This window comes from Ranitomeya imitator, chromosome 2, assembly GCF_032444005.1.
Source record: "Ranitomeya imitator isolate aRanImi1 chromosome 2, aRanImi1.pri, whole genome shotgun sequence".
Taxonomy (NCBI): Eukaryota; Metazoa; Chordata; class Amphibia; order Anura; family Dendrobatidae; genus Ranitomeya; species Ranitomeya imitator.
Window position 1 is genome coordinate 280,286,383 of NC_091283.1, and position 25,508 is coordinate 280,311,890.

General features: G+C 46.3%; 1 protein-coding gene across 1 annotated transcript; it reads left to right on the forward strand.

Annotated features, from left to right (window-relative positions):
* Positions 1-292: 292 nt before the first annotated feature.
* LOC138663156 (zinc finger protein ZFP2-like) lies at positions 293-24,458 on the forward strand. Its single transcript, XM_069749302.1, has 7 exons — positions 293-407; positions 9,505-9,640; positions 9,770-9,949; positions 10,033-10,156; positions 10,240-10,337; positions 10,536-10,626; positions 22,301-24,458. Exons 2-7 carry the CDS (start codon positions 9,569-9,571, stop codon positions 23,581-23,583), a joined length of 1,848 nt encoding a protein of 615 aa, XP_069605403.1. The 5' UTR covers positions 293-407; positions 9,505-9,568; the 3' UTR covers positions 23,584-24,458.
* The last annotated feature ends 1,050 nt before the right edge of the window (positions 24,459-25,508 follow it).

Consider the following 25,508-nt stretch of genomic DNA (forward strand, 5'->3'; position numbering starts at 1 on the left):
TCTTTGGTGCCCCCTTTGATGCCCATTTTTGTGCCAGTTTTATTGTTTTTGTAGCTGTTGTTCAGTGTATTCACATCAGGGCTCCTCGCTGCATTGTCTTTTATTATTGTGATGCTTAGTTTTTGTTGTTAAACCTATAAAAAAACAGAAAAGAAAAAATTGCCGAATAACAAACTGACGAATAAGAAACCAACTTCAGCCTCGTAATGGAAGGAGTCTATACAGTCTAGCATTTAAGATATACTGAGGCCCATGATCATGTGACCCCTGACTCCTCCCCTCCTGTGACCTCATCACAGGTCCTGTGCGCACAGAGCCGCCATATATGTGGAGTGCGGCTCTGCGGGTGGAGGTCGGTGCTGGAGGCTCCATTATTCTCTATGTGGAGTGCGGCTCTGCGGGTGGAGGTCAGTGCTGGAGGCTCTATTATTCTCTATGTGGAGTGCGGCTCTGCGGTGGAGGTCGGTGCTGGAGGCTCCATTATTCTCTATGTGGAGTGCGGCTCTGCGGGTGGAGGTCGGTGCTGGAGGCTCTATTATTCTCTATGTGGAGTGCGGCTCTGCGGGTGGAGGTCGGTGCTGGAGGCTCCATTATTCTCTATGTGGAGTGCGACTCTGCGGGTGGAGGTCGGTGCTGGAGGCTCCATTATTCTCTATGTGGAGTGCGGCTCTGCAGGTGGAGGTCGGTGCTGGAGGCTCCTTTATTCTCTATGTGGAGTGCGGGTGGAGGTCAGTGCTGGAGGCTCCATTATTCTCTATGTGGAGTGTGGCTCTGCGGGTGGAGGTCAGTGCTGGAGGCTCCATTATTCTCTATGTGGAGTGCGGCTCTGCGGGTGGAGGTCGGTGCTGGAGGCTCCATTATTCTCTATGTGGAGTGCGGCTCTGCGGGTGGAGGTCAGTGCTGGAGGCTCCATTATTCTCTATGTGGAGTGCGGCTCTGCGGGTGGAGGTCGGTGCTGGAGGCTCCATTATTCTCTATGTGGAGTGCGGCTCTGCGGGTGGAGGTCGGTGCTGGAGGCCCCATTATTCTCTATGTGGAGTGCGGCTCTGCGGGTGGAGGTCGGTGCTGGAGGCTCCATTATTCTCTATGTGGAGTGCGGCTCTGCGGGTGGAGGTCAGTGCTGGAGGCTCCATTATTCTCTATGTGGAGTGCGGCTCTGCGGGTGGAGGTCGGTGCTGGAGGCTCCATTATTCTCTGTGGAGTGCGGCTCTGCAGGTGGAGGTCGGTGCTGGAGGCCCCATTATTCTCTATGTGGAGTGCGGCTCTGCGGGTGGAGGTCGGTGCTGGAGGCTCCATTATTCTCTATATGGAGTGCGGCTCTGTGGGTGGAGGTCGGTGCTGGAGGCTCCATTATTTTCTATGTGGAGTGCGGCTCTGCGGGTGGAGGTAGGTACTGGAGGCTCCATTATTCTCTATGTGGAGTGCGGCTCTGCGGGTGGAGGTCGGTGCTGGAGGCTCCATTATTCTCTATGTGGAGTGCGGCTCTGCGGGTGGAGGTCAGTGCTGGAGGCTCCACTATTCTCTATGTGGAGTGCGGCTCTGCGGGTGGAGGTCGGTGCTGGAGGCTCCATTATTCTCTATGTGGAGTGCGGCTCTGCGGGTGGAGGTCGGTGCTGGAGGCTCCATTATTCTCTATGTGGAGTGCGGCTCTGCGGGTGGAGGTCGGTGCTGGAGGCTCCATTATTCTCTATGTGGAGTGCGGCTCTGCGGGTGGAGGTCGGTGCTGGAGGCTCCTTTATTCTCTATGTGGAGTGCGGGTGGAGGTCAGTGCTGGAGGCTCTATTATTCTCTATGTGGAGTGCGGCTCTGCGGTGGAGGTCGGTGCTGGAGGCTCCATTATTCTCTATGTGGAGTGCGGCTCTGCGGGTGGAGGTCGGTGCTGGAGGCTCTATTATTCTCTATGTGGAGTGCGGCTCTGCGGGTGGAGGTCGGTGCTGGAGGCTCCATTATTCTCTATGTGGAGTGCGACTCTGCGGGTGGAGGTCGGTGCTGGAGGCTCCATTATTCTCTATGTGGAGTGCGGCTCTGCAGGTGGAGGTCGGTGCTGGAGGCTCCTTTATTCTCTATGTGGAGTGCGGGTGGAGGTCAGTGCTGGAGGCTCCATTATTCTCTATGTGGAGTGTGGCTCTGCGGGTGGAGGTCAGTGCTGGAGGCTCCATTATTCTCTATGTGGAGTGCGGCTCTGCGGGTGGAGGTCGGTGCTGGAGGCTCCATTATTCTCTATGTGGAGTGCGGCTCTGCGGGTGGAGGTCAGTGCTGGAGGCTCCATTATTCTCTATGTGGAGTGCGGCTCTGCGGGTGGAGGTCGGTGCTGGAGGCTCCATTATTCTCTATGTGGAGTGCGGCTCTGCGGGTGGAGGTCGGTGCTGGAGGCCCCATTATTCTCTATGTGGAGTGCGGCTCTGCGGGTGGAGGTCGGTGCTGGAGGCTCCATTATTCTCTATGTGGAGTGCGGCTCTGCGGGTGGAGGTCAGTGCTGGAGGCTCCATTATTCTCTATGTGGAGTGCGGCTCTGCGGGTGGAGGTCGGTGCTGGAGGCTCCATTATTCTCTGTGGAGTGCGGCTCTGCAGGTGGAGGTCGGTGCTGGAGGCCCCATTATTCTCTATGTGGAGTGCGGCTCTGCGGGTGGAGGTCGGTGCTGGAGGCTCCATTATTCTCTATATGGAGTGCGGCTCTGTGGGTGGAGGTCGGTGCTGGAGGCTCCATTATTTTCTATGTGGAGTGCGGCTCTGCGGGTGGAGGTAGGTACTGGAGGCTCCATTATTCTCTATGTGGAGTGCGGCTCTGCGGGTGGAGGTCGGTGCTGGAGGCTCCATTATTCTCTATGTGGAGTGCGGCTCTGCGGGTGGAGGTCAGTGCTGGAGGCTCCACTATTCTCTATGTGGAGTGCGGCTCTGCGGGTGGAGGTCGGTGCTGGAGGCTCCATTATTCTCTATGTGGAGTGCGGCTCTGCGGGTGGAGGTCGGTGCTGGAGGCTCCATTATTCTCTATGTGGAGTGCGGCTCTGCGGGTGGAGGTCGGTGCTGGAGGCTCCATTATTCTCTATGTGGAGTGCGGCTCTGTGGGTGGAGGTCGGTGCTGGAGGCTCCATTATTCTCTATGTGGAGTGCGGCTCTGCGGGTGGAGGTCGGTGCTGGAGGCTCCATTATTCTCTATGTGGAGTGCGACTCTGCGGGTGGAGGTCGGTGCTGGAGGCTCCATTATTCTCTATGTGGAGTGCGGCTCTGCAGGTGGAGGTCGGTGCTGGAGGCTCCTTTATTCTCTATGTGGAGTGCGGGTGGAGGTCAGTGCTGGAGGCTCCATTATTCTCTATGTGGAGTGTGGCTCTGCGGGTGGAGGTCAGTGCTGGAGGCTCCATTATTCTCTATGTGGAGTGCGGCTCTGCGGGTGGAGGTCGGTGCTGGAGGCTCCATTATTCTCTATGTGGAGTGCGGCTCTGCGGGTGGAGGTCAGTGCTGGAGGCTCCATTATTCTCTATGTGGAGTGCGGCTCTGCGGGTGGAGGTCGGTGCTGGAGGCTCCATTATTCTCTATGTGGAGTGCGGCTCTGCGGGTGGAGGTCGGTGCTGGAGGCTCCATTATTCTCTATGTGGAGTGCGGCTCTGCGGGTGGAGGTCGGTGCTGGAGGCTCCATTATTCTCTGTGGAGTGCGGCTCTGCAGGTGGAGGTCGGTGCTGGAGGCCCCATTATTCTCTATGTGGAGTGCGGCTCTGCGGGTGGAGGTCGGTGCTGGAGGCTCCATTATTCTCTATATGGAGTGCGGCTCTGTGGGTGGAGGTCGGTGCTGGAGGCTCCATTATTTTCTATGTGGAGTGCGGCTCTGCGGGTGGAGGTAGGTACTGGAGGCTCCATTATTCTCTATGTGGAGTGCGGCTCTGCGGGTGGAGGTAGGTGCTGGAGGCTCCATTATTCTCTATGTGGAGTGCGGCTCTGCGGGTGGAGGTCGGTGCTGGAGGCTCCATTATTCTCTATGTAGAGTGTGGCTCTGCGGGTGGAGGTCGGTGCTGGAGGCTCCATTATTCTCTATGTGGAGTGCGACTCTGAGGGTGGAGGTCGGTGCTGGAGGCTCCTCATTTTCCTCTATCATTATATGCTGTTTTCTTTCATTTGTTCTTCATCTAAATAAAGAATCACAGACGCTCCGGAGGAGGCCGCATCTTCCAGCCATTGCTCCCCATTAGAGATGAGAGAACCTTTCAATGTTGAGTTCGTCTAACGTCCTGATTTTGGCCAAACAATTCAGTCAACATATCCGAACACTATTCAGTGAGAGGCAAACCCAAATGCTAAGACAACTCTTTAATGGGGGAAAAAAAAGCTTCCCAAACATCTCAAATTAGGGGCAGACACCAGGAAAAGTGGCAGCAATTGATCCACAGTAGAAATTTGATGGCACAGCAGCAGTCAACCATGCTCCATGCATGAGGTATCAGGGTCTGGGGCAGCAGTTACAGCTTGGAATTGAAGTTTCAATTTAGACGAGGTGGGTGAGAGATTGGTGTAGGCCTGCTGTGCTGGGAGCCCTGATATCTCATGCAACAGCTCAAACAGTTTTTTTTTTTCCCCAGCCACACTCAGATGGCAGAAACATCAGTTTGGTAGAAAAATGTAAAGATAGTAACACGGGTAGTTGACTGAAAGTATGTGCAGGCCTAGGAGCCTCACTGCTACAGGCGACACACATGATGTAGACCCAACTTGGAGTGCCAACATTTCAAAAAATTATTGCCATACACCACTTAAGTGGCGTCAATTTCCCCACAGTAGAAATAGTATGTTTGCGCAACTTTTTGACAACTTATGTTAGTGGACGTGTTACTCGACTCCCTTTCTTTAGCAGTCACACCCAGCCCGTGGGGGCTCAGTCTACAAGGGCTGGGTGAGGAAACAATAAGTTAGGGTAGATCTGCTTGTGCAGTGGCATGATGGTTACTGTAGGTCGTATGCTTCTCGTAAGAGGTGGTTCTTCAGGTTCCTTTTGAAGGTTCCCACGGTAGGTGAGAGTCTGATATGTTGGTGTAAAGAGTTCCAGAGTAGAGAGTGCTATGGAGAAATCTAGTTTGTGTTTGTGGGAAGAGGAGATAACAGGAGAGTAGAGATGGAGATTTTGTGAGGACTGGCGGTTGTGTGCAGGTATGTACTGGGAGACTAGTTCACAGATGTATGAAGGACACAGGTTGTGGATGGCTTTGTATGCCATGGTTAGGATTATGAACTGGAGTCTCTGGGTAATGAGGATCTAGTGATGGAATGGACAGGCTGGTAAATAGTGGGAGATAGGTGGATTAGTCAGGCAGCAGAGTTTAGGATAGATTAGAGGGGTGTGAGACTGTTAGGAGATAGTCAAGGCAGGAGATGAGTGCATGGCCTAGGGTTTTTGCGCATTCTTGATTAAGGAATGTATGAATCCTGGAAATACTTTTGAGTTGTCGACAGGAGAGATCAGAGTCCAGGGTTACCTCGAGGCAGAGAGCTTGCGGGATGCCCTCATCTACACCTTATAGATGAGGGCCAGAGAGAGCATGTGCTTCAGTTGATGGCAAGGGCTTCATCAAGTGGCCTCCTCTTCCTCTACCTTAACATCACACACAGTACAGTCCTCAGTCTCCAACTGTTTAACTGACTGTGGGGAACCACAGATATGCGAAACTGCAGAGCTGTTCACACATGCTATTCCATAGGCATTAGAGGTCTGCTCCAAAGATTCAGTTTTTCAGTTGTATCCGGGGCCGGACTAAGTGGGATCCGAGCAGAATCCAGACCCTTGTCACTAGACGTTAACCCCAGGTGATGGGTGGAGGTGATCTTGATGAGAGGCAGATACCTGAGGCACATGTGGACTGTACTTTGCAGGAAGAGGAGGAGTGTGATTCTCAGGGTGAGGAGTGGGAGAACAGAGAGGATTAGGTTGTAGATCCCACTTGGTGTGAACCAAGAGGCACGCAGCTGAGTAGCTCAACAAAGGAGGGGGAAGGAAGATGATGTTACGTTGCAGTTTGCTGCACAGACATGGAGTAATGCAACCACATGAAGCTCTGCTTCCTCTGCCACAACTCAGTCTCGGGTCTGCAGTTTGCATGGGCTGGCAAGGGTTGCGTAGCCTGGGCCTTTTTTTAGACCAAAAAGAATGACCCATTCACGTTATCTGCCGCTATCTGCATAAGGGGCATAGGAAGCAAGGTTGAGCATTACCTTGTCCCTAAGGCTTCTTTTACACTTACCGTGTTTTTTGCGGCCCATTATTGCAGGCCTGTTTTGCGGGCCAGATCACCGCAATTTTCACGGTCTGCCACAATAACGGGCCACAAAAAACTTGCAGATCGCTGTTTTTCTGGTTCCCAATACTATAGCAAAAGTATTGGGGGGGGGGGGGAAACGGCGGTCTGCAAAACCAGTCACGGTGCACCACAAAACAAACTTTCATTGTTTTTGAGGCCTCATTGATTTTCAATGGGGACCATGTCTGTAAGCTGTGAAAAAGATCGAGCAGGCTCGATCTTTTTTCACGGCCGTAAATACGTACCCCACAGCCATACGGCGCACCGTGGAATTATTGTGGCCCGTTTTTGCAGCCCCATAGAAATCTAATGGGGCTGCAAAGCCATGGCAAGTCTAAAAGAAGCCTAAGACACAATGGACTCGGACCTCATGGAAGCACCCCACATATTAGCACATTCTTGCTCTATTTTCTGCATCATGATGCCCGTATTAGGATTAGAAATAGTACTCACTACTGGAATGCTACTCTGTTAGAACCACAGTACAAGAGTGCATTTTGCCAGATGCTTACCCCCTGTCAAGGGATGCGCATATGCTGCTGAAGTATCGACAGACGCTTGTACACAATCTTAAGAGTGGTTTTCCCCAAGACAGCAGTCAGGAACACTATAGCGGTGATGCACTCAAGAGTTCCAACCCTGGAAACGTCCAAGAACATTCGCAGCAGCGGTGCAAGTGGCATAACCAATTTCTGTGAGTCATTTCACACTTTTTTAGACCACTACATGCACCAGCAGAACAGAGTGCATGTCTGACACTTTGTGAATGACTGGAGAGCTTGGTGCAGGATTATCTCGAGCTCAATATTAATACTTTCAGTTGGAATTTGGACCCTTTTGCATTTTGTTCTTCAAAAATGAATGAGTGGAGGGAGTTCACTCCTTGGAGGTTTTGCCATTCTCATCAGCCAGCATTCTCTTAGAGGGTGCATAACTTTCATCAAGATGAATAAGTCATGGATCGCCAATGACTTTAGCACCCCAGTCACAGACTGGGCAGACTAGGCCTTAAGGCAGTTTTTAATTTGCCGCATTGATCTTGCATTATTGCAGTGTGTGATTCCTTTGTTTGTGCTTGTTGTTGTTGCTACTACTTCTGATGTTACTAACAATTTTTGCAAATGTGGAGACTCAATTGCCTCCATCTGGTGGCTTGCCTATAGTGGAAGGGGTGTTAGAGCCCATTATACTATTTCTACTTTGGGGAAATTGATATGACACTTTAGTGGTGTCTGTCTCTAATTTTGTAAATGTGTGGAGTCAAAGTTTGTTCTCCTTCATGTTTGTTGCCTGAATTTGGCAAGGTTCTCATAGCACCAAGCCTACACCTGTCACTCATCCTACTGTTACTGATCAATGCTGCTCCATCCCCATGCATCCATGCTGCACAATTATACCATTTGTACTCTGGGTGAGATGAGGTTTGGTGTCTGCACCAGACTATTATCCCAAACTATTTGGATTATGAAATGAGGCCTGGTGCCTGCACGAGAGTATTAGCCCAAACAATTTTGATTAGGAAATGTGAACTCATGCCTGCACACTAATATTAGCCCAAAAGATTTTGATATGTAAATGTGACCTCCGGAGTCCTGACTGCAAAACAGTGTTAGCCCAAAAGATTTGGATTGGCAAATGGGGCCTCCTGAGTCCTGACTGCAATCCAGTATTAGCCCAAACTATTTTGAGCAGGAAATGTGGACTACGGCCTGCACAACACTAGTAGCATAAACGAGTTTGATGCTGGAAGGTCTATCTCACACAGGACAGGATCCTATCTAAATATATGACTGTAACAGTTATAGTGGCACACTCAGGAACCTCTTGGCTTGAGACAAATAAGGCAGCTGAACCAGAGTACGGTGTCAAGTCTGTATTGTTCAAACATAGGTGCAACGTATGAGCAACAGTTTAAGGCAATCACAGCAAACAGGGTGGTATTAGGAGTAGTTAATTTGCAGCTCTGCTGCAGGCTGTCTGTATCTATATGAATAAACATGGGCGCAGCACGTGAGCAACAGTTCAGGTAAACACAGCAAACAGGGTGAGCTTAGGAGTAGTTCATTTGCAGCTGTGCTGCAGGCTAAGTCTCATGGGCAAAGCCTTCACTGGGAAATGCAGATTAGAAGACACAGTTCATACCAGGGCTGGGAGTCTCTAAATAAGAGTCCGGAAACCGTGCACAGTTACGAGTCCAGAAGAGTCAACTATACTGGCACTGAATACCGTCGAGATTAGCTATAGCGGCTGAGCTTACGTATCCTAGCAGGCAGGCTGTAGCAGATGCAGAGTAACACAGACAGTCAGCTTGTAGCACAAGCTCCACTGCGAGCTGAGATTTGCTTAAAAAGGTGAAGCCGGATTTTCTGGAGAGGGAAAGTCTCTTGTAACATAAAGCCTAGAATTCTAGCAGAAAACACAAGTGAGGACTGGAAGGCAAACCGGGTTTATAAAGACAGGGAAGGAGGATCACATGAGCAGAAGAGAGGCAACAAGCAGCATCTTGGAAAAGGGTACTACAGCACCACAGTATAAACAGGGAATCCAGAGTCCTGACAATGACAAGTTAACTTGCAGGAACGGCCTCGCTGTGCTGTTAAACTGAGAAAATGGCACCAGCAAAACATGTCTGCTTTTTATATGGAAAGGGACATTTGACTTTAGCAGCCAGTGACAGAAGCCCTTGTGTCATGACGTTGTTGATGGTTTCTGCACCTTGATTGGCTGCCGGAATGTACATACATTTAAGTTCATTAAAAAAAAAAATACAGTCCGCCACACCTCTGACCTATTCCTAGTCCCCACCCAATCCCCTCATCAAACACTGCTGATAGGCTGAGAGACTGCACCGCCCCACTGTAAATGCAAGAAAGAAAAAAAAATGGAGATCGGCGTTATTTCAGCACAGATCTATCCCCCGCCCACTATACACTGAAACAGTCTATTAACAATGATAAACAGTTTTAATGTGCAAATCAAGTTAGGCTTTTGGTGAACGAACAGAAACTCGAACAGCCGACTTTTAAGCAAATTGTTCTAGTTCGATGAACAACGCGAACACTGCCCAAAACAGCTCGAATTTGAAATTGGCGAACAGTTCGACTCAAACACCGCTCATCTCTAGTGTGCACATGTCCTTACACTATACCAACATCACTGCTCCTGTATCTTGTTTTCCCATGGTATTTTGTATGATTCTTCATCAGCTGATCTTCCTTCCATTTAGGAACCTGGCAAATACAATCGGTATAGCAATTATCTTCTAGAAAATCTACTTTCAACTTTAATAGATGGCTACGGACAAGATGGCGGAGAGTATATTACACCTCACCCTAGAGATCCTCATCCAACTTACTGGAGAGGTGAGAGATTCTGATGACGTCACATTACATCATTCTTATCTATGGGAATAACAGATGGACAGAACTGGAGAGGTGAGGACTCTGGAAATGTCTGTAGTGAGATTTATTCATTTGTCTCTCCATAACCAGGATTACACGGTAGTGAAGAAGACCTCTAGTGAGCGCTGTCAGGACCCTGTGTCTGAGGGATTGGGAAGACCCCTGAGCCCAGTCACGGGACCTCCACCTCACCCCCTGATACATGAGAACATCAATGGCCAGAAGATCTTAGAACTCACCTACAAGATGATTGAGCTGCTGACTGGAGAGGTGACACTGCTGGGAATGCTGGGACATTATACAGTAACGCTATGAAAGGATCGGGGGGATGACAGTATCATTGTATGTGTCAGGTTCCTATAAGGTGTCAGGATGTCTCCGTCTATTTCTCCATGGAGGAGTGGGCGTATTTAGAAGGACACAAAGTCCTGTACAAGGAGGTCATGATGGAGGTTCCCCAGCCCATCGCATCTCCAGGTAATAGACAGGACTAAATACACACGACCTATAATTATCTGTATGTAAAGAATGAATTCAGTCCATGTATGTGTTTCCTCCAGTTCTATCCAGTAAGAGGACAACACAAGAGAGATGTCCTCATCCTCTTCTTCCAGAGGACTGTAAACAAGAAGATCGCTATGTTCCTCGGGATCATCAGGTAGATGGAGAGAAGGTGTCATGAGATCTCCCCTATGATGTGTAGACGGCTGTGAAGGTCTTGTCCTCAGTCTTGTTTTATCCACCAGTATTATATGTTTTATACTTGTGTAATGAGAACGGTGGAGATGGCAGGATTAGAGCTGATCATAGATGGGACTTCTCCATCTGTCTGTGACTTTTACAATATTTGTTTCAGGGTGAAGATCTGACCCATATTAATACTACAGAGACATATGTGAGGGGTGATGAGAGGTGTAAAGGAGTGATTCCTATATATGACTACCCAGGTGAGTAGTGACCACCAAATGCTGAGAAATCACAGATTCTACTGTAATTATACACGTGATCAAAATTGTTAGTACTAGTGATGAGCGAGCACTGAAATGCTCGGGTGCTCATTGCTCGGGTCGAGCAGATTGGAATACTCGAGTACTCGGCCAGAACAACGAGCCCAATGTAAGTCTATGGGAGACCCGAGTATTTTTACCGCAATCCCCCCCGGGGGTCCTTTTAAGGTTTAAAAACATCTGAAAATGATGGAAACACTGCTCAAAAGACACAGGGACATCATGGGGATCGCCCCTGGAAGCATTCCGGACTCCTAGTTCACAGCTGTAAACATTAATTTTCGAGATTCATGCCATTTTTTCCCGGTGCAATAAAAAACACACGAAAACAAAACCAAAACGGGTTTTGCTAGGAAATATGTCAAGGTACATGCTTTGCAGGTTAATGACTTGCCTGTAAGGCCAAATATTTAACCCCAGACCGAAAATTTCCTCCCCCACTTAGGCTTAGTTCAGATGCAGCGTTTTTGAAGGGTTTTTCAGCTTTAACATTGCTTTCAACCACTACAAATGCATTCACTGGGAAATGTCATCGTAACATTTAACAACCCTACAAATAGCCAAAAAATGGAGTTCATACATTATAGTAAAATCAATAGAAAAATATTTTATTGTACATGAAAAAAATTACAAAATAATTCAAAGTAATATAGAATACAAACAAGGAGAAAAGACCCTAGTAAACCACACATGGGTCCAAGGCATAGAAAGATATATTCACAATAAATATCATCATGGTACTAGTACAAAGCACTACTCATTTGTGCAATTAATTATGATGTTAGCCCTATGTATTAGTGACAGGCTTTAATTTAATCTAATCCCATAAAAGACACCACACAAGTTTGCACTATTAATATTGAGTCTCCATAATGGCAAAGTGCCATCCCCGCAGGAAATAAATATAAGAGAGACAAAGTACCGCTAATTGCAAAGTTGCTTACCCATGATCAGGGTGACTTGATGCCTGGGACCCCAGTCCACCCCCTGCAATGTACTGCAGTGCACAGGCGCCGGGAAAGGTCAGAGAGGCCTGGTGCCTGTGCACTGCAGTACTTTGCTCTGCCCTCAACAGGGCAGACAAAGTATGCCTGCGCCAGAGCCACAGCGTGAATGCAAGAAGAAGATGTCATCATAAGAAGATGGGAGGCCCCGGACCGCGACATCCATCGGACCCGAACTGCAGCAGGACCCCACCCCTGGGTGAGTATAATCTAACCTCTTTTTCTCATCTTTCAGGATACATCGGTAGCTTATCTACAGCATTCCAGAATGCTGTAGATAAGCCCCTGATGCTGGTGGGCTTAGCTCACCTTCGATTTTGGGGGTGACCGGTTCCCTTTAAGGCACACAAATGTTAAGAATTCTTTGCCAACAAGGATGTGGTTTCACCAATGGGGGGTACCTTTTTTAAAAATATACTATTGCCATCACAGCCGCCCTTGCTCAAATTTCTGTGGCCTATAAAAGTACAGAATACGTTCACCCAGGTCATGTCGTCGGAGATATGGAAGAGACATTGCAGGAAACAGAGATTAAGAAGTAGGCCCAATGTAGGGGTGTGGGTCTCTGAGACTTGTAATGGAGGGCATGAGATGACAAACAATTCCCCAATGTGGGGTCCTTTATTTACTAAATAAAATAGTGCCATCACAGCCCCCTTGCCGAAAATTCACCGTACAGAGCATGTTCACCCTGGTGATCTAGTGGCAGGTAAAGGACACATTGCAGGAGACAGAGTTAAGAAGTAGGCCCAGTGTAATGTAATGTAATGCCCAATTCCCCAATGTGGGGTCCTTTCTTTACTAAATAAAATAATGCCATCACAGCCCCCTTCCCAAAAATGCACCCGCCTATAACAGTACAGACCACGTTCACCCTGGTCATCTAGTGGATCTGGATGATGAGGATAAGGAGGAGGATAACAAGAAACAGACCAGATCTGGAAGCGAATACCCATGTGTGGCTGTGAAGAGGTGCATGAGAATACACCTCCCCAAAAGAGAGAATGTATTTGAGGCTATGTTTCGCTGTTCTGCATTGTGCGGTTTGTCACCTATGCAGATTAGCTTCAGAACAGCCTGGTGCCGCTTGGCTGAGGCAGTGCTGCAGTTCTTCCAGCTTCTGACAGATGTGTTGATTTCAGAGATGAGGAGGAGGTGCAGGAGCTGTAGACTGTGGGGGCAACCCTGATTGACGTAGGGCCAGCAATCCTCGGTGTGGGGAGGATGTGTTCCATCCCAAGGTCCGACTGGGTCCCAGCTTCCACTATGTTAACCGAGTGTACCGTCAGTGAGATGTGCCATTCTTGCCCACAAGCACTTGTCCATGTGTCTGTGGTTAGGTGGACTTTCCCTTAATAGCATTGTTGAGGGCACGGGTAATGTTGTGGGACATATGCTGGTGTAATACCGGTACGGCACACCGGGAGAAATAGGGGCACCGCGGACCGAGTACCTTGGGACAGCCGCCGCCATCAGGTTGCGGAAGGCTTCCATCTCAACAAGCCTAAAAGGCAGCATTTCTAGCGCAAGCAGAAGAGAAATATTAGAAATGAGGACTGTGGGGTGTTGGCTGGGTATTTCCACTTGTGTTCCTAAGACTGGGTTATAGACAACTGAAGGCTGTGCTGAGACAAGGACGTGGACGGGCTTGATGATAGTGCTGCTTGACTGTGGGCCACAACAGGTGCAGGGCTAGGGGAATCTTCACATGCACGGTGTACTGGGGATTGGCTTCTACGCAAAACAGGGGAAGAAGCAGTGGTGTGACCTGCAGGCAGTGGTCCTGGAGCCTGGTGTTCGACCCACAAAGTCGGGTGCTTTGCTGTCATGTGCCTGCTCATGCTGGTGGTAGTCAGGCTGGTTGTTTTGCTACCCCTGCTGATGCGTGCATGGCAGGTGCTGCAAATGGCCTGTTTGGGGTTATCGGCAGAGTCTTTAAAAAATAACCAGACTCTGGAAGATCTAACAGTTAGAATGGCAACTTCCCTCATGTTGGTGTTACGGGGAATGGATGCACGCCTTCTGTCTGTGGTCACCACACTGCTTCTTCCTGCCTGTTGGGGTGAAATGCCTCCTTCCCCATGTGTGCTGCTGCCCTCGCTCTGCATGTCCTCCTGCCAGGTTGGGTCTGTCATATAGTCATCCACCACCTCGTCTTCCACATCCGCACCGTGCTCCTCCTGACTTTCTGGCAATTGTGTCTCATCATCGTCCACCTCTTCTAACACTTTCCCACCATCGCCTTCGCGGGGCTGGTCAAAGCTTTGGGCATCTGAACAGCTCTTCAGTGTCCAAGTGTGGGATCAGTTGTCTCAGGGCACTCGGCATGGAGGGAGGAAGGAGGATCAGGGTGAAGAATATCCGGGCCACACTCATGGCTACTCAGACTTGACTGTGTGGAAGACGTGGTGGTGGTGGCTAAGTGACAGGAAGCATTATCAGCTTTCCAACCAACAACAGTTTCACACTGCTCTGGCTTCAATAGTGGTGTGCTGCGGTCCCATAGAAACTGGGACAGGAAGGTCGAGCGAGATGTGGGTCTTTGTTGTTGTCCACTTTCACCTTGGCCACGGCCTCATCCTCTGCATGCACCATCATCACGTCCACTTCCCTGTCCCTTGCCTTGCCCATTTTAAATGGACTACTGCACTATTTCAAATGCTCAACACAAATACATTTATTAGTAGCTAAATATCTGATCAGTATGCCTGCAAATCTACATTTTTTTCAAACCCAAACACCAGGCAGGCCTTAGCCTGACATATCAGATTGTATTCAATTTTTGGGGGCTTTTTTGTGAAATTAATTTATGCAAAATAGTGTTGTATATAAGTAGAGTATCAGACAGCAAAAAAAAGTGGTTCTCCGGCACAAGGCTACCACACAACTATGCTGCGTATGCCTGACTATGATTTATAAACAGGCCTCAGCCTCAGTCTGACAGAACACACTGTGTGTGTAATAAATATAAATATATATATATATATATATATATATATATATATATATATATATATATATATATATAGTGTGTGTGTGTATGTGTATATATATATATATATATATATATATATATATATATATATATATTACATACACACGCACACGCATATATATATACATATATATGTGTGTGTATATATATATATATATGTGTGTGTGTATATGTATGATATATATATATATATATATATATATCATACATATACACACACACATACATATATATATATATATATATATATATATATATATATATATATATATTATAAAAGAAGAATTTTTTTTGGGGGGAGGGGGTCAGTTTTTGAAGGAAAAAATGAAAAAGGAACTAGGTATATAGTAAATAAGCTGCAGCAGCAGGCAGTTATGGAGCTTTAGGAGGGATGCAGTTGGAGCAATGTATGCCCATACAGTTCCTGCAGGCCTTGCACTGATATTGATATGCTATGCCCTGCCTACCTAGCGCTGCAATATCGGGACCCACGAATTAGCCTTAAAAGCCCTGGTTTCTCAGGCGTTGTGGATTTAAGAGTTGCAGTCCTACACTAACTCTAAAAACCACGATTCTGACCCAATCTCCGCAGTAGCTCTCGCTGAATCCGGAACAGAATGCGGCGAGCAGGACAGCTCCAGGTCTCTTATACTGTATGATGCTGTACGGCCCAGCCAATCACTGCACGACCACAACAAAGATGGCTGCGGCGTTTCATGGCCTGGCAGACAATCCCTGCACCGTGATTGGGTCTCTAAAATCCGCCAAAAATGCTGGGTGGAGACACCAGTTACCGCCAAATAATCCCGGAAATGCTCAATGCTCGCCGAGTACACTGAGCATAGTGATACTCGGGCGAGTAACGAGCAGTGGCGAGCACGTTCGCTCATCACTAGTTGGTACCCCTCGTTTAATGAAAGAAATACCCGCAATGGTCACAGAAACAACTTGAATCTGACAAAAGTAATAACAAATAAAGTAAAAAATCAATTAAAATGAAAGTCAGACCTTGCTTTTCAACCATGCTTCAATAGAATTAAAAAAAAAATAAATAAAACTCATGAAATGGGCCTGGACAGAAATTATGGTACCCTTAGCGTAATATTTTGTTGCACAACCTTTTGAGGCAATCACTGCAATCAAACGATTGCTGTAACTGTTAGTGAGACTTCTGCACCTCTGAAAGGTATTTTAGTCCACTCCTCAAGTCCAAACCGCCGGAGCCCACATCTTTTCCTGTTTTAAACAGCTGACGTGCCCAGAACATCTGCGGGTGGAATTGTGGCATTTAACACGCGCTTCTGACCATCGGGCTGGAAATCCGTCCATCGGTGACCCTCCGTCACTTGATCGCGGGTAACCGATGTGTTGACATAACAACCAGTGGGTCTCCTGGAGACTTCTTTGGTTGTCACTGCCGACTTGCTGTGAGCACCGCCCGGTGGAAGGCGCTCATAGCAAGTGAGGTATTCTGCTAGATACAGGCGATCTGATCATCACCTGCATGTAGCAGGGCTGATCGTGTTATGGCAGTTTCTAGTCTCCCATGGAGACTATTGAAGCATGCCAAAAGTAAAAAGAAAAAAATAAATTTTAAGTATAAAAGTTTAACTCCTAATGACCTGGAGAATCATAATGGCAGGTTAGTTTTAGCATTTGGTGAACATGGTAAGAAAAAAATCCAAAAAGCCGTTGTGGAATTGCACTTTATTGCAGTTTCACCGCACTTGGAATTTTTTTTTTCCCCATTTTTGAGTACACGATATGGTAAAACCAATGGTGTCGTTCAAAAGTGCAACTTGTCCTGCAAAGAAACAAGCCCTCACATGGCCAAATTGACAGAAAAATAAAAAAGGTATGGCTCTGGGAAGAAGAGGAGTGAAAATCAGAAACGCAAAAACGAAAAAGGGCAAGGTCTTGAAGGCGTTAACAGAGCACAAAAATGTACCAATAAAACTGCTCTCAATTCGGGCATAGAACTGGTTCAATAATTAGTCTTGGTATATGCTCCCCCAGCCTTGTATATGCTCCCCCAGCCTGGTATGAGGTTCCACCAGCCTGGCATTTGTCCCCATCCCAATATATGTTCCCCCATCCTGCATGCGCGGCTGCTGTTTTATACATACATGCTAGGCAGGGGTAAACTAGTGGCCTGAGTAGGGTGATCTAGGTCTCCCCATTAGTTTTTATTCGTTTGGTGCACATTTTTTTCACGTTTTTGGTTGTTTTTGGTTTTGTAGGTGTGTCTGTCTGCCTTGCTTTTAATAATAAAATTATACCATTTTAGACTGAGGTTTTTTCATATGATTTTGAGGATTTATACCTCGTGCTTACTGGATCTTTTTTTAGATTAATATTTATACATACATACATACAAATAAAAACAATAAACCTTTCACCCGCACCCCTGCTACGCGTTATCTGCTTTAATATTTAAATAAAATGGCGCCGGAGTCGGCGCATGCTCCTACCATGCTATCGGCGCCATTTTGTTTTAAGACACTGTATGTGAATTTGTCTTTAATAAAACAGGGCAGGAGATTGTGCCATGTGCAGTCGCTGACTCCGGCCCAACACTCCTCTTCTAGTCCCGCCAGAGCTCGCAGTAAGTCCCCATGTATTCGGTCATCACTTAGGCATACCACAATCTCCGATGCTACACTCCTTGTCATCCTCCCTGTCACCTCTATTAACACTGGATGCATCCTTCTGACTCTGGCCACACTGCGCAGAAGGAGTCTACCGGCTTCGGACAGAAAGAAGCATCCAATGCTACATAATAGATACAGTCATGGCCGAAAGCAAATTTTGGCAAAGTGCCAATAATTGTGTCTGACTCGGAGATATGTGTTTCATATGTGTGACAACCATGTGCCGCATCAGTATCACACGTACCGAATAAGTTGGAAACTTGGGCTGAAAGGTGGCAGATGAGGTTTAACAATGATAAATGTAAGGTTATACACATGGGAAGAAGGAATCAATGTCACCATTACACACTGAACGGGAAACCACTGGGTAAATCTGACAGGGAGAAGGACTTGGGGATCCTAGTTAATGATAAACTTACCTGGAGCAGCCAGTGCCAGGCAGCAGCTGCCAAGGCAAACAGGATCATGGGGTGCATTAAAAGAGGTCTGGATACACATGATGAGAGCATTATACTGCCTCTGTACAAATCCCTAGTTAGACCGCACATGGAGTACTGTGTCCAGTTTTGGGCACCGGTGCTCAGGAAGGATATAATGGAACTAGAGAGAGTACAAAGGAGGGCAACAAAATTAATAAAGGGGATGGGAGAACTACAATACCCAGATAGATTAGCGAAATTAGGATTATTTAGTCTAGAAAAAAGACGACTGAGGGGCGATCTAATAACCATGTATAAGTATATAAGGGGACAATACAAATATCTCGCTGAGGATCTGTTTATACCAAGGAAGGTGACGGGCACAAGGGGGCATTCTTTGCGTCTGGAGGAGAGAGAAGGTTTTTCCACCAACCTAGAAGAGGATTCTTTACTGTTAGGGCAGTGAGAATCTGGAATTGCTTGCCTGAGGAGGTGGTGATGGCGAACTCAGTCGAGGGGTTCAAGAGAGGCCTGGATGTCTTCCTGGAGCAGAACAATATTGTATCATACAATTATTAAGTTCTGTAGAAGGACGTAGATCTGGGGATTTATTATGATGGAATATAGGCTGAACTGGATGGACAAATGTCTTTTTTCGGCCTTACTAACTATGTTACTATGTTACTATGTACCGGTGCCTGGGAATCGACGGTACTGTTTGCGCTGATCCCCAGTGTTGTTTGTTGAAGACAGCTCACATCATTGTCCTCTGCTCTGCCTGCGATCAGTGGGAGCAGGGGACAATGTTGAGAGTTATATTCCTCTCCCGCTGTCTGCATAGAGTAAAATTAAGAATAAAAAAAATCACATTATGGGCTCATACTGATTGGCGAGGAAAATGGACTAGTGCAATCCGATAAAAAAATCAGACTGCACTCTGATCAGTGTTATTCTATGAGCAAGCTGCGACTGTCCTTGTATGTCAGACGAGACTCGCCGATGCAAGTCAATGGGTGCGAGGAAATAATCGCACGGCACTCGGACCATGCGAGAGCCGTCCTATTTTTTTTTTTTTTTTTTTGCACACCCGTGTTCTTTGAAAAGCCGTCAATTCATCTGCTGCATACAGTAAAATTACAGCGTGACCCAATGAAATAGAATAGATAGGATAGATAGATATAAAGATGTCAGTCACATTTAGAATTAGCAGATGTTTATAGCCTGGGAAGGGAATAATACACATGGAGCTCCCAGGCTATTAAAATCAGTTCACAGCTGTATGCTTAGCCTTTCCTGGTTATTAAAATGGGGGGCTGCCTCAAAAAAATTACGTAAAGTCCCCCTATAATTAATAACCAGCAATGGCTTGGCAGACAGCTGCGGGCTGATATTAATAGCCTACAAATGGACCATGAACATTTGCCCCATTTCAGACTAAAAACATAAGTTCTCAGCCACCCCAGAAATGGAGCATATATAAGATGCATCAATACTGGCACTTAGCCTCGCTCTTTCCACTTGCCCTGGTGCGGTGGCAAGTGGGGTGATGGTGGGGATTGATGTCACCTTTGTATTGTCAGGTGACATAAGCCCAGAGATTAGTAATGGAGAGGCGTCAATAAGATGTCCCCATTACTAACCCCATTCTCAAATTGAATTAAAAAAAACACACCAAGAATAAAGTCTTTAATTGAAAGAATGACAGACTCCTTTTATGAATCTAAAATAAACCATACTCACATCATCGCCCAGTCCCCTGAAGGCAATGTCTCCTGTAACAGAATTAAAATAATAAATATTCCTCACCTGTCCGCCGAGAAGATAATAATCCATTTGTCCCATGACTGGTCTAGCTCTGCTACATCTACATGGCAGGCTGCTATCCAGCAGAGACACTGAGATGTACGTGCTCAGTGTCTCGTGGTAAACTCTCATCACCTCACTGATGTCACCACGAGCGTGAGAAAGTTCTCATGTTCACCATGCTTGTTGTGAATTCTGTTGGCAAGCTCCCTCCTATGGTCATGAATGGTACTTCGGCTGATAATAGCCTGGGAAACTCCATGGGTATTACCCCCTTCCCAGGCTATAAACATCAGCCCACAGCCATCTGCTTTACCTCTGCAGGTTATGAAAATTAAACCCATGTAATTATTTTTTCAGAAAAATAATAATTTAATTAAATACAAGCTGCATACACACTGTATGAATTATACCATATTTTTGGGATTATAAGACACACTTTTTTCCCCCCCACAATTTGGGGGGAAAATAGTACGTCTTATAATGGGTATATACCTTATCGGTCCGCTGCCCTGTGTCCGGTGCTGCCTCTGCCTTGTGTCCGGTGCTGCCGCTGCCCTGTGTCCGGTCGTGCTGCTTTGGGCTCTGCTGACTTTTTTTTTTTTTTTTTTAAAGGCCAGAGCCCCCACCATGGTATCCTGTGCGGTGGACTCCGGGAAAATGGCCGCAGCAGGGGGGGCACATACGCAGATGGAGATCTCGGCACCAAGATCTTGGGAGATGAGATTTCAGTGCTGAGATCTCCCGAGATCGTGGTGCCGAGATCTCCATCTGCGCATGCGCTGCCTCCCCGGCGGCCATTTTCCCGGAGTCCACCATACAGGAAACCATGGAACTGCCAGGGCCTCTGGCCTTTCACAAAATGTCAGCAGAGACTACCGCAGCACCGCCAGACACAGGGCACGGCAGCAGCACCGGACACTCGCAGTGGTGTGCCACACATCAGAACACTCCTCATCCTAGCCTGCAGCCTGCAGCAATGCTCCACTCTTGCCTCCTCCAGGAGTGACCCTGGGACCCCGCTTCACCGCAGCCACCACCCCCGGTAAGCAATAAGACGCATGGATTAAAAGAAGCACCACCATTTTATTAGGAAAACAATTTTTTTCTTTTTTCTTTTTTTCTCCTCAAAATTTGGGGTGCGTCTTAACTGGAGCATCTTATAATCTGAAAAATACAGTATGTGTTTCTGACATCTTTATATCTATTCTATGTATATGTACTGTTTGTAATCTATTCTATCTGTTCTATTCTGTCGCATCATGCTATGATTCTACTGTACGTAGCAGATGAATTGCCGGCTTTTCCTCAATATAAATATAATATATTGTGAGGGGTTGCCACACTCGGTAGAAGCCTTCAGGTAGACTTAGGATCACATGCACTTGAAAACACCTGTGGGTTTATTATATACAGCATAATCCATGGTGTTTAAAGCAAAACACAGCCCTCTGGGCACAATAGAAAAACAAAAATTATAGCATACTGTTCAGTCCTTTTTGGTGCTGGGTTCTCTTGCTTGTTTCCATGGACCATGTTTCCGTGGGCAAAACACGCTGACATATCCGTTTACTAGCAGCATGGGCCACAAAACGTCCCGCACACGGTGAATACACATTGATGTAATCAGTGTGACACGCATTGGCACAAGGGAAGAAGCGCTACAGTAAGGGTACCGTCACACTATACGATTTACCTACGATCACGACCAGCGATATGACCTGGCCGTGATCGTAGGTAAATCGTATTGTGGTCGGTGGGGAGCTGTCACACAGACAGCTCTCCAGCGACCAACGATGCCGAGGTACCCGGGTAACTAGGGTAAACATCGGGTTACTAAGCGCAGGAGCGCGCTTAGTAACCCGATGTTTACCCTGGTTACCAGCGTAAAAAAAAACAAACAGCATATACTTACATTCTGGTGTCCGTCAGGTCCCTTGCCGTCTGCTTCCCGCACTCAGTGACTGCCGGCCGTAAAGTGAAAGTGAAAGCACAGCACAGCGGTGACGTCACCGCTGTGCTCTGCTTTCACTTTACGACCGGCAGTCACAGTGCGGGAAGCAGACGGCAAGGGACCTGACGGACACCAGAATGTAAGTATGTGCTGTTTGTTTTTTTTTAGTTTTACGCTTGTAACCAGGGTAAACATCGGGTTACTAAGCGCGGCCCTGCGCTTAGTAACCCGATGTTTACCCTGGTTACAAGCGAACGCATCGCTAGATCGCATCGCTAGATCGGTGTCACACACACCGATCTAGCGATGCCAGCGGGAGATCCAGCGACGAAAGAAAGTTCTAAACGATCTGCTACGACGTACGATTCTCAGCAGGATCCCTGATCGCTGCTGCGTGTCAGACACAGCGATATCGTAACGATATCGCTGGAACGTCACGAATCGTACAGTCGTAGCGATCGAAATGGCAGTGTGTGACGATACCCTAAGCGCTGTTCCCCGGGGGCAGGTGCTGAAGACACTTGTCATTCTCCCCTGCTCTGCCGGCGATCGGCACAAGCAGAGGAGAACGATGAGTTATATTCAAGTCCGAACAATGACAGCAGGTGGGGGCTTTTGGGACTATTACTCCCATCAACTTACACCTGCTGCTGCTAAGAACAGTTACTCACCACTGGCTTGGGTCATAATTTCATACTTTGAGTTGTGTAGAATGATGTATATAGAAATTATATAAAATATAAAGCAGTGATATTGAAAAATAATAAAATCCGTTTTATTCTTGGCAGATGACTGTGGTGTCAAACCAGATACCTCTGAAAAGCATGTCATTATTCCAGCTATACCTCCAGCCCTTCATAGCAAAAATCAATCATCGGAGCCTTTTCAATCAGTCATCTATTTGGATTCATCACAGACTGCTAAGCAAAATGAAAACTGCAATAGTGATGTTGAACATCAAAAAATTCCCACAGAGAAGAAACCATTTTCCTGTTTAGAATGTGGGAAATGTTTCATGGTTAAATCAACACTTGTTAGACATCAGAGAAGTCACACTGTAGGGAAGCAATTTTCATGTTCAGAATGTGGGAAATGTTTTAACCTCAAGTCAAATTTGATTACACATTACAGAAGTCACACAGGAGAGAAGCCTTTTTCATGTCCAGAATGTAGGAAATGTTTCATGGTTAAATCATCACTTGTTAGACATCAAAGAAATCACACAGGTGAGAAGCCATATTCATGTTCAGAATGTGGGAAATGTTTCAACCGGAAATCACATTTCCTTATGCATCAGCGAAGTCACACAGGAGAAAAGCCATTTTCATGTTCAGAATGTGGGAAATGTTTTAACCAGAAGTCAAATTTGCTTACACATTACAGAAGTCACACAGGGGAGAAGCCGTATTCATGTTCAGAATGTGGAAAATATTTTAACCAGAAGTCAAATTTGCTTACACATTACAGAAGTCACACAGGAGAAAAGCCACTTTCATGTTCAGAATGCGGGAAATGTTTTAACCGTAAGTCAAATTTGCTTACACATTACAGAAGTCACACAGGGGAGAAGCCGTATTCATGTTCAGAATGTGGAAAATGTTTTATCCAAAGATCAGATCTTCTTAAACATCAAAGAATCCACACACAAGAGAAGCCATTTTCATGTCCAGAATGTGGGAAATGTTTTAACCATAAGTCAAGTTTGATTATACATTACAGAGGTCACACAGGTGAGAAGCCATATTCATGTCCAGAATGTGGGAAATGTTTTAACCAGAAATCAAAGTTCCGTGTACATCAGAGAAATCACAGAGGGGTGAAGCCATATTCATGTCAAGAATGCGGGAAATGTTTTAACTACAAATCAGATCTTCTTAAACATCAGAAAATTCACACAGGAGAGAAGCCATATTCATGTCCAGAATGTGGGAAATGTTTTATCCAGGGACAAGATCTTATTAGACATCAAAGAATTCACACAGGAGAGAAGCCATATTCCTGTCCAGAATGTGGAAAATGTTGTAGTTCGAGTTCAAAACTTGTTGCACATCAGAGAACTCATACAGGGTAGAAACCATTTTTTTATGTTCAGAATGTTGGAAATGTTATTCCTGGGAATCATATCTTCTTCATCATCTAAAAACTCATGTAGAGTGTGAAGGAAATAAATAATAAGGGAAATCAGTAAGACAGTAGTTACATTTAGTTGACAAAAGGGTGAAACTGGATATACCAGAATTGTAAGCTCAAAGGGGCTTTTGCAGGAAGTAGGTGTCAATCCTTAGCTCCTGTATTCTCAGCTGAGAGGGGGGTCAGCAAATGGTCTGTACTAGAAAGAATATCTCCTATTGTCTGTGTAGGAAGGTACGAGTATTTGAAAGGGCACAAGTTGGCTCATTGGCCAAACAAAAAAAGGCAAAAAAAACTATGCTTTATCACATTGCTGCACAAAAAGTGGAAAATACACAATAAAAAAAAATCTACATAAAAATTGTACAGCTGAAAATGTCATCTTGTCTTGCAAAAAAACAAGCCGCCATACAAGTCCATCAGCAGGAAAATAAGTGTTAGCTCTCATAATAAAGCAATTTTTTTTTTAATAGAACAGTTTTTATTGTGTGAAAGCAATAAAACATAAAAGAATATAAATGGGGTATTGCTGTGAATGTACTGACTTGAAGTATAAAACTGCCTCATCAATTTTACTACATGCGGAACAGCATAAAAAAATTGAATTACTTTTTTTTGTTCATTCTGCCTCCCAAAAATGGAAATAAAAAGCAATCAAAAAATGTCATATGTCCAAAAATTATACCAGTATGCGTCAACTCGTCTTGCAATAAACAATCCCTCACATGACTGTCAGCAAAACTATGGAAAAATTATAGCTCTCAAAATATGGTGATGCGGTTTTTGCAATAAAAAGCATCTGTGTGTGATAGCAGCCAAACATAAAAAATATATAAATCTGGTGTGACCACACAGTATTTTATCTTGATTATCCACACGTCTATTTTCTGTAAGCCAGGAGGGATAGACTGTTGTCTATATGTTGAATTTGGAATTTATGTATTTGTTCTTCAGTTGGTCAAGAACCATACACTGTTGTTATATTAGTCTTAAACATTGATTTTTGATCATTTTGAATAGCTAATGTTTGCCTCTTAGGGTACCGTCACACTATACGATTTACCTACGATCACGACCAGCGATATGACCTGGCCGTGATCGTAGGTAAATCGTAGTGTGGTCGCTGGGGAGCTGTCACACAGACAGCTCTCCAGCGACCAACGATGCCGAGGTCCCTGGGTAACCAGGGTAAACATCGGGTAACTAAGCGCAGGACCGCGCTTAGTTACCCGATGTTTACCCTGGTTACAAGCGTTAAACTAAAAAAAAACAAACGGCACATACTTACATCTGGTGTCCGTCACGTCCCTTGCCGTCTGCTTCCCGCACTCAGTGACTGCCGGCCGTAAAGTGAAAGTGAAAGCACAGCCGCTGTGCTCTGCTTTCACTTTACGGCCGGCAGTCACAGTGCGGGAAGCAGAGACGGCAAGGGACGTGACGGACACCAGAATGTAAGTATGTGCTGTTTGTTTTTTTTTAGTTTAACGCTTGTAACCAGGGTAAACATCGGGTAACTAAGCGCGGTCCTGCGCTTAGTTACCCGATGTTTACCCTGGTTACAAGCGAACGCATCGCTGGATCGCATCGCTAGATCGGTGTCACACACACCGATCTAGCGATGACAGCGGGAGATCCAGCGATGAAAGAAAGTTCCATACGATCTGCTACGACGTACGATTCTCAGCACGATCCCTGATCGCTGCTGCGTGTCAGACACAGCGATATCGTAACGATATTGCTGGAACGTCACGAATCGTACCGTCGTAGCGATCGAAATGTTATAGTGTGACGGTACCCTTACATCAGCTCCTACAACGTATTGTCTGCTATTTTTCAAAGACAGTGATGTAGGGTAATTAAGCACTG